Below are 9,803 nucleotides of genomic sequence, written 5' to 3'. Positions count from 1 at the left end.
TGTGCTGGAAGTGCAGCAGCAATGGCATGAGTGAAACAGAGAAAAAGTTGCTGGGGTAGACATACTAGTTTTTGGTATTGGTGTATGTAGGAAAATTGCATATTATGCAGTGATACTGGTTAGGCTTCACCACATTATACTCTCACAATACCCAGAAGATGATAAAACAATAGACAATAATAATTCCATAAATCAGTCCTGGTAGTATGGAAAAGAACAGTCAAACTTTACTGGAGGAACATGTGTTAAGCATTTCAGAGTACCAATATGGCCGTTAAGTAATGGGCACGACTTGAAAGAAATCTTACATCAATTTATAAAAGTATTGCAGATGATTTTTCTTTTGATTTAGACGTCAAAACAAAGTAAGTCTGATGCTTAAAAAAAGAGGTATGGAATTTCAAGTGAAACATAATTCAGTATAGTTCAAGCTGTCAAACCTTTGCCATTGAGGTCAGGGCGGAAAGTCATTAGTGACACTCAGCCACTTGCAAGTTCAGAGAAACCCACATGTAGTCAAGGACATGCAGTTCCCAGGACCAAACTGCGACAGTCAGACCAATTTTACCTGGCATGTGGGGCCCAAGTGCAGAGGTGTCCTGGCTATCCTTGGTGTTGAAAATGGGAGACACTGCTGCTCAAAAATGGTACTTGTGACACTTGGTCACTTGCAGATTGAGTTTGTGAAAGCCCACTGGGAGTTAAGCTTGTGTGAGCCCCTGGACCAGGATTCACCAGGCAGAACAACTCCACCTAGCTCAGGCGTCTTGGGTGCAGAGGGGTGCTTAGCTATCCTTGGTGCTGATCAGGAGCTGAGGGTGCTGGCTTTACCACTGTGATGGTGCAGACGAAAAAGCAGATGCAAAACTTAACAACAGTGGTGATGTCAAATGCAGGTGTTGTGATGTGCCCTTGAGCTGCAGCAACGAGTAAAAGTGGTGATAACTGAACTGTCCACCAACAAGCCTTGGCAATGATAAGGTGGAGGAGAAGCTATCTCCCCTTCTGAAGGCCCTATGAAGAATGGTAGCTGGCCGTAACTTGGTGGAGAGCTAAACTACACTTCTCACAATGCACTGGACCCCCTTATTTTGGGCGATTCCTCTGAGGGCCCGATGGCCAGTGCTTCTTCGGTTCTGGTAGGTGCTTTTTACCTACTGTGTGAAGGAAACTACTGCCACTAGTTCAGAGGAGTCTGGCCTTACCTTTGGCTCACGAAGAGTTGCCTCTAGCTGGGGGAATTGAATTTAGGTTCAGGAAGAGCCACTGTCATGCAGTTTTGTTTGTGCAGGTTTCTGCTGTCGTAGATGCAGGTCTCTTTCTATTCTTTCTTCACAAGTTTTTGCAGATCTGAGGTTCTGGTGCCCTAACTTTTAAATGTATGGGTGTTAGGGGGTGTGGGTGCAGGTAGCCAATGGACTACTAGCCCCAGTGGCTAATCTGCCCCTGATGTGGCCACATCTGATGGGATCTGGTACCTTTTCTACCCAGAACTCTCTGTTTTGCCATTTTTCAAGATGGTAGAAGTCTTCTTCGGCTGTACAGACAAAGTAGCCCACCCTAGTGGTATTGCTAGCCTTCTGGGGGTGTACGCTTCCTGACTAACTAATTCTCCCAGCTGCCCAGATACAAATATGCCTGGGGTTCGGGTGGCTTTGTCCTCCACTGGGGAGCAGCCTGCTTGCATACCAGAGGCGGTGTGTCCTGTAGAGCTCATCACCTTGTTGTGCCACTTCACTGGCCTTGCTGGGAGGGAGGTGTGACCTGCTTCCCATTCATGCCTTTGTCCAGCCTCTTCTAAGTGTTCACACTTCTGCCCAGGGGGTCAGAATCCTGTCCTAGTGGCAGCAGCTGCAAGCTGGCAGTCAGAGCACAAGAAAACTGGGGCAACTAGTTTAGCAACCTCAAGGTTGCCTGCTGGGGGCTTGCCACATCACCCTCGACATGAGATTCATGTCAGGGGTGAGAAGGCATGTTATTTGACACAAAACATGACCCGTTTCAGCTGCACCATAATGGAGCGGGAAACTTCAGGTTTGTCTGGGTGTCAGCCCATGTTGTCCTAAGGACTGTCTTTCACATACAGTACCCTTTAGTGGAAAAGGCCACTAAAGGGACATATAAGCTTGCACCTACATGTCGAAGTCTTTAATATAATACACCCTTCCTTCTGGTTCAGGAGGCCTTCCTTAGGGGTGACTGAAATATATTCAAAATAGTACTTTGGCTGTGCCACAAATGGTGAAGGCAGTCGTGTTTGAGCAGTTTACAGTGCTCTGGCAGTTTGCAATGGCAGGCCTACTGTCATTAATTTACTTAGGTCACTCAGTGTGGCACAAACAGTACTTCAGGCACTGGTGACCCCTTTAAAACACATACCATAGGTCTTGTGGGTACCATATACTAGGACTTATAAGGGGCCAAAGTGCTTGCCAGTTGGGGATGCTAATTCAGATATACCAATTTAGGGCAAGAGCATTAGCACTGGTACCTGGTTACCAGGCTCCAGGGCGCTTTCAGTCATAACTAACAGCACCTAGATCAAAAGGTAGGGGTGACCACTAAAAAAGGTCACTTTCCTGCAGTGTTTTAATCACTGATGTAAGGATGCAGCAGATAATGGTCTAAAGAGGCACATGTTGTTGGTGCAGTGTAGTAAGGTTGATGCACTGGTTACTGAGTTGGTGCTTTAAGTGCAGGGTTTACTGCAACCGGCACTGAGAGTATTGCAGGCATTTTACTTGTGTTGTGTTGGTGCAACACCTGCTGCAAGTAGTGACACAGATGCAAGAGTTTTAAGTGCAGTTTTCATAGGGCTGGGCTGATGCAGCAGGTGGTGAGGCTTCGTGTGCAGCTCACGTTTGGCTAGGAGAGTGTGCTTCTTGCGCTGATCAAGCTGAGTTTGCTGCAGACGTGGTACTGCTTTTGCTGCTGGTAGTGGTATTCAGGCATTGCTGTGTTAATCAGCAGGCATTAGATTAGTGTTTAGCAGGCAGCGTGGTATAAGTTTCGGCGGCTGCACGTTTTCTGAAAAGTTATTAATGTGCTTCCTTTGCCATATAACCCATCATCTGCAGCACAATCTGCAGATTTGAGCAAAAAAAAATAAAAAATCTGAAATGGAACAAAAGTTACTAACATGTTTTTGTCCAGTGTTGCTGCGCAGCAGAAAGCGCTATACAAAAGTTAACCGGTCATCCTTCAGTTGCGTTTGGATGTTAAACTAGTACCAATGGAGTGAAACGTTTCTCAGGCAATGCTAACGTGAAGAAAATACAAAATTATGAAGTCATACGTTCACAAAATGTGGCGCACTGGATCGCATTATTCGCCTTTTCTTGCAGGACGATTTAGTCAACCCTGCCGCACAATTTGATGCCCCTCTGACCCATAGTTCCAGTAGCCCTGAAAATGGTCCTTGAGGCGCACAGAATAGTGCAGCAGGGACTATTACGTGAGACGCTGCAGAGCTCATCCGCGGGTGTTAGGAGTGGTGCACCAGAGGCGGTGGGGTTGTTTGAAGCTTCTGCGCAGGCTACAGGTGTTAATGGGGAGCTGATGAGGGAGAGCTGGTGCTGCAGCAAGGTCAGGTGCATCAGCTGCTAGCACGGCACTGCAAACGGCACGTTGGGTGCTTGCACGTTAGTGACCAGATGCAAGGCGTGGTGCAGTAAGCGCTACAGCTGGTGGTGGACTACAATCAATAGATGCCCGTGCAAATGCAACGGGCGCTTCGGTTCTTGTTTGCCGATTTCTGGGCTGCTTCAGCGAGTCTATGGGGCTGGCCAGCTAGTTGGTGAAACTGTGCTGTGGCAGGTACAGAAGTTGTTGATCAGAGGAGACCGAACAGGTGGCCGGGTTATGCAGCGGTCACTCGTGTGGTTGGTCAGAGGGTACCGGCAGGTGCCGCGGGTTCGCCATCAGACGCTGGGGTTGTTGCAGTAAGAGCAGACTGGTCAGCGGGGGCTGGTGATATTGTAGCAGATGACGGTCGGTGCAGTAGTCTTCGGGTGGGCGCGGTTGGTACTTGGCTTGGTGCCGCAAGAGCAGGGTTCCTGGAGCAGTAAATGAGCGGATACGGGCGGAGCTGGTCAGTCCCGGTGCTGCTGTAGCAGGTGGTGTTTTGGCACAGCAGACAGTGGTGCTGCAGTTACTACTGTGTGGAGATGAAGGGCGGGTGCTTCACTGCTTCTCCGTTGGCACATCAGGTGTAGTGGGCGCTCTGGCTGGTGCTGCCAGCATCGCTCCCGGAGCTGGGGCTGCACCTCTCATTCTCCTACAAGCCAGCAGTCTATTGCACCCCACCTTTGCCAATCCGGTTCACCTAGGCCCGCCCGTGGCGGTTCCAATAGGCTGACGTAGGACGGGTGGGCGGGCCTAGAGAGGTGGGCTCGCGCTGGGCTGCTGCCAGGCTGAGAGAGACTTCAGTCTGCGCGCGGGAGGAGGCGCGAGCTGCTGTCGGCCGGGCATCGAAGGAGGAGAGGAGCCGGGGAGCTCGTGGAGGACCGCAGCCCGTCGGCGGGAGATGTGACTGGGGCCCCCGGGGAGCCCCTCGGGGGGCGCACAGCCGGGGATGCACCGGAGCTGGAGAGGGAGCCCTGCGGGGGCACTGGGACTATTTCTAGGACTAGGAGTGCTGGCCCTGAGCTCAGCCGCCGCCAGAGGTAAGATATAGGGTGGAGATGGAGTGGTATGCTTCAGTACCCCTTGCCTATCTGGGATGAGGAGCCCAAGTGCCTCTAAATGTCATGCTCGCCTGCGTCCAGATATATGCGTATGCTCTCTGTGCCCCTACAGCCCTATTCCTTCTGTGCTCCCGTACCACTTCCTCACCTGTGTCATCGCTGCCAAATTCCCCTCTGTGCCCCTTCATTGCATGCCACCCTGTGCGCCATGCCTTCCTATACGTATTCACACACCCGAAACGGTTCTAATCACCTTGTACCCGCACTTTACTGTAGCACGTGCATCAGTCCATAGTCCTTCTGTGCTCCTCACACAGTGCCTCTCTGTGACCCTGTCGGTCATGTGTCTGCACCGCATGCCCCTTCATCGTACGAGCCCCCATGCCCCTTCATTCCATGCCCCTCGCTGCTTTTCATCCCATGCCACTCCGTCTACTTTAATTCCAGGACTCCTGTGACCTTTCACTCCATGGCTCTTAATGTCCCTTCAATCGTGCTACCTGTTTCCACGACTTCCGATACCCACGTGTACCCCTTCTTTCTTTGCCCCTCTGTGCCTCTTCAAAAAAACACAACCCTCTCTGCCCATCACCCCAAACCTCAGTTCGCTCGAGATCCCGACACCCCAACTCTTCTGCAGCACAAGACGCTGACTCCAAGCTGCGTGTCCCCCCCCAGAGACCACCGTTAACCTCCCAGTGCCACAGATCTCCACGAACCCAATACAGCACCTAAGACTTCACCTCACCTCATCCTATTGCACCCTTGACCCATATAAATCAAGAGAACCATTCAAACTCCTCCACAGCATCGAGACACCTTAACCTCCTCTGAAGCACTCAGGAGCCCCTCTACCCATCACCAAAGAGACGACTCTCAAATTCTCCCGCAGCATCAAGAGATCATCTCAGTCCTCCCTAAAGCACCCAAGACGCTCCAACCGCCCAAGAGCACCCTCGAGAGCGTCTCACTCCCTCCTGCGTCAGCAAAAACTCCCTGAAAAACACTGCAAGCAGCACCCAAGACTCCCTCAATCCCCCCTAACCTTCTACAGTGCACCCAAGAGACAAGCTTAAATTCTCTTGCAGCTCCCAGAAGACCCTCTGATCAATACCCCTTTCTGCACCTGAATAACATAGATAAACCTTTCTGCAGCTTAGTGGGTTCCCTCAGACAAATACGTCTGCAACACCCCGAGATTTCGATGCAGAAATACGCCAACCACACGATGACCCTAAGAGCTCCTCTCACTAATATGCATCAAGGAGCCTCTCGCGCTCACCCCATTCAGCATGACAAGAGGCTCGTACCTCAGTCCTCTTGTGCTTTTAAGTGGTCCGCAACCCAATCCATCTGTGGCCGCAAGAGACACTCAAGGGTGCCATACTGTAGCAGTCTAATATTCACTCCCCCTTTACAGTGCCCCCACCTCCCGGGGTATCCCAAGAGACCAACCCTCCGCAAACCACCCTGTAGAAGCCCCTGTAGGAACCCCCTACCAAATGCCTTATTGTCCTTGCTGAGTCACACCTGCACCCCATTATAAGCTCCCTCCTCCCTCCGTTTACAAATCCCAGGACCTCTGGGTGAGCACCCTAGGTTGAAATGATCAGTGACAGTTTCGCAGATCTGAGCATTCGCTGCACACCCATGAACATCCATAGTGCTTTTCAAAGCGCTTCCTTTTCACTTTCTAAGCCCTCCTGGTTTCAATACTCAGCACTCTACTCTGAACACCACTTACATCTTATGGTCAGTACTCAGGACCCCAGTGTCAGCGTTTGTAGCGCCCTGAGATCAGCGTCTCGGCACGGACTAGGAACTTTAGAGACAGCGCCAACGAACCAAGAGGCAGCGCCGTAGCATCACAATCGCACTAACACTAACAGTGTAGGTTATGTGCCCAATGTCACTGCGTGAAAGTACTCCCCAGTACGAGTGGCACCGCCCCGTGCAGCATAGAGTACCCATGGCACCCTAGAGTGATACCCGGCCTCGATCGTCTCTCTTTCTGGGTATCCATAGGGAGATGCGGGCAGTGCCCAGCAGACTGCTAGCATCTTTGGTGCAAATACTCTGACCTCAACCCGAGAATCTCTAAAATAGAGAGGGTGCCGTCGGGGATTGTGTCTGAAACACCGGCACCCTAAGGCCACGCCAAGTACCGTAGTCAAGCAACTATAGCGCATTAGAGTCAACAGCTATGTGCACTATTGCACCTTATTTCAGAACGGGGCCCACTTTAGCATCTAAAGTTCTGCACTGGTGACTGAGTTAAGTTCACGTGTAGCTCCTTAGGGTAAGAGCCTAGGGCCCAGTGCGGGCCCTTAGAACTCCGAGGAGTCAGCCTCTAAGACTCCCGTGTGTTTCTCTATAAGTCCTTAGGGTCAGCCTCTAGGACTCTCTGGTGTTTCTCAATAGGTCCTTAGGGTCAACCTCCTGGACTCCATTGTGTTTCTCTATACGTCCTTAGGGTCAGCCTCTAAGACCCCAGTATGTTTCTTTACAGGTCCTTAGGGCCAGTCTCTAGGACTCCAGTGTGTTTCTCTACAGGTCCTTAGGGTCAGCCTCTAGGATGCCAGTGTTTTTCTATATAGGTCCTTTGGGTCAGCCTCTAGGACGCCAGTGTGTTGCTCTACAAGTCCTTAGGGTCAGCCTCTAGGATGCCAGTGTTTTTCTATATAGGTCCTTTGGGTCAGCCTCTAGGACGCCAGTGTGTTGCTCTCTATATCCTGATAGTCAACATCTAGGACTCTAGTGTGTTTCCGTTGAACCAACCCTACGGCCAGCACCTGAGACCCCAGTGTGTGAAGCGATAGGGACACACGATCGTCGTCTCAGGCCCAGTGTGTGCACCTGTATATGGCCAGTGCCCACGATCTCTGTGCTTACCCAAAGCTGACTAGGAACCCAGTTCATGTACCTGTAGCAAGAAAGGGCCGACACTTAGGTCCCCATTACATGCAATAGTAACTCCCTAGGTCCATCACCTCAGGCCTTTGTGCACCTTCAGCTCCTCAAGGTTATCTCCTAGGACCAAGTCTGGGGCCGTAGTCTCTCAAACCCACATGTGCACCTACAGCACATTTGCATCAACGCCCAGGACCCCAGTGTGTGCACCTACAGTTCCTTAGGGTCGGCACCCATCACCCCAGTGTGTGCACCTACACTTCTTTAGGGTCGGTACCCAGGACCCCAGTTTGTCTTTTGGGTCGGCACCCAGCACCCCAGTGTGTGCACCTACAGTTCTTTAAGGTCGGCACCCAACACCCCATTGTGTGCACCTACATTTCTTTAGGGTCGGCACCCAGGACCCCAGTGTGTGCACCTACAGTTCCTTAGGGTCGGCACCCATCACCCCAGTGAGTGCACCTACAGTTCTTTAGGGTCGGCACCTAGGACCCCAGTGTGTGCACCTACAGTTCTTTAGGGTCGGCACCCAGGACCCCAGTGTGTCTTTTGGGTTGGCACCCAGCACCCCAGTGTGTGCACCTACAGTTCTTTAGGGTCGGCACCCAGGACCCCAGTGTGTGCACCTACAATTCCTTTGGGTCGGCACCCAGGACCCCAGTGTGTGCACCTACAGTTCCTTGGGTCGGCAACCAGGGCCCCAGTGTGTCTTTTAGGTCGGCACCCAAGACCCCAGTGTGTGCACATACAGTTCTTTAGGGTCAGTGCCCTGGACCCTCTAGTGTGCGCTCATACTTCTCCTTAGGGTCAGTGCCCAGGAACTCCCAGTGTGTGCACTGACAGTTCTTTATGGTCAGCACCCAGGAAACCGCCCCTACAGTGTGCGCACCTACTGTTCTCTTGGGTCAGCGCCCAGAACCCCATTGTGTGCACCTGAAGCTCTTTGGAACCCGCGCCCAAGACCTGAGTGTTTGCACATGTTGTTTCTTAGGGTCAGCACCCGGAGCGTAGCCTTGGCATCATGAGGACATAACACGTGGCACCCTCCGTAGCACAGAAGTAGCATTGGGGGTCAGTACTGAGAGCAGGGCCACAGCAATGCCGGCGCCGTAGAGTCACTGTCTAACATCACACGCGGCGCAGGTCCCTAAGAGCAACGCCCAGACCCTGCCCTCAAACCACTAAGAGTCTAGGGTCTGCGCCCTGCACCACCGGTCTGATTAACCCTAGCACCGGTACCATTCACTGCACCCCTCGGATAATACCCCCAGGCAATCCAATTACATGACCTCTCGTACACCCGAGCCCGCACGTTCCAGCGAGCCCACAGCGCCCAGAAGCCCTTTGCGAACGGCCGAATTTCAGCATCAGGGCGCACGGACTAGCGTCCCTAGCTCCGACACCCCAACCAGTCATGAGCATTCCAGAACCGTGGGGTCGGCGCCAAGGTCCCTAGGGCGGCCCTTCCAGTCCTCATCAAGAACCGTGGATAGGGCGACCTGAGCCATACACACATATAAGCATTCTGACCTCCGCTCGCGCAGTCGGAACCCCCATAAGAGCCAGATGTGGCCGTTGTATCCCCTAGCCATAACCACACCTTGGGGTTCAGTGAGAGACGCCCTCTGCAGTCTCAGGAATCGATCGTGAGACCCCCTCCGTTCTCACGCGAAGACCCTTTTACTTAGATTTCTGCAGCACCACATTATCACAGACTATTATTTATTTCATAGCTCCTTTACTATACTTCATAGCTCCCTGACCTCGGGTACCAAACTCCACACCCAGACCCTTCATTCCAGTTTGCCGTAGACGTCTCGCATGTTCTTCCCGCAGCCAGCAGCTCCTGTACGTCCCCGCCCCCCCCCCCCCCCCACACACACAAAAAAAAAAACACCATTACGGAATGTGAACCATGGCGACAACTCTAATTATATGTGATATATTAATGCTCTTATTTTATATTCTGCATACCTAATCCGCCGCACTTTATAAGGGCCATGTCTTTTTAGCGCCTAGAGGTCACACATCTAAAATTGGGAGCTATATGAAAAATATGCTTATCTCTGTCTGTGCCCTATGACGCTCACGGAGCGATGAATACAACTGTTGAAAATGCTTAGCGTTGTAATAAGCAAAACAAATGCATATTCTTCTGATTCTACAATTTGCATTCTCTGTGGAGCTTTGATGTTTTTTCAGTACAGA

The 9,803-nt window shown here is 51.7% G+C and overlaps 1 protein-coding gene across 3 annotated transcripts in view; it reads left to right on the top strand.

The window, feature by feature from the left end:
* The first annotated feature begins 4,416 nt into the window (after positions 1–4,416).
* The window catches only part of UNC5D (unc-5 netrin receptor D), a 1,240,412-nt gene continuing 1,235,025 nt past the window's right edge, over positions 4,417–9,803 (top strand). For 2 of the 3 annotated variants that reach the window (XM_069213807.1, XM_069213805.1), the window contains exon 1: positions 4,427–4,664. In XM_069213807.1, coding sequence (XP_069069908.1) covers positions 4,574–4,664 — 91 coding nt within the window. In that variant the 5' untranslated portion in view covers positions 4,427–4,573. Of the gene's footprint in view, positions 4,665–9,803 lie in introns of all 3 variants that reach the window. The other variant, XM_069213806.1, reaches the window with a different exon arrangement.

This window comes from Pleurodeles waltl, chromosome 11, assembly GCF_031143425.1.
Source record: "Pleurodeles waltl isolate 20211129_DDA chromosome 11, aPleWal1.hap1.20221129, whole genome shotgun sequence".
In the NCBI taxonomy this organism is placed as follows: Eukaryota; Metazoa; Chordata; class Amphibia; order Caudata; family Salamandridae; genus Pleurodeles; species Pleurodeles waltl.
This window is presented reverse-complemented; position numbering and strand designations above follow the sequence as displayed.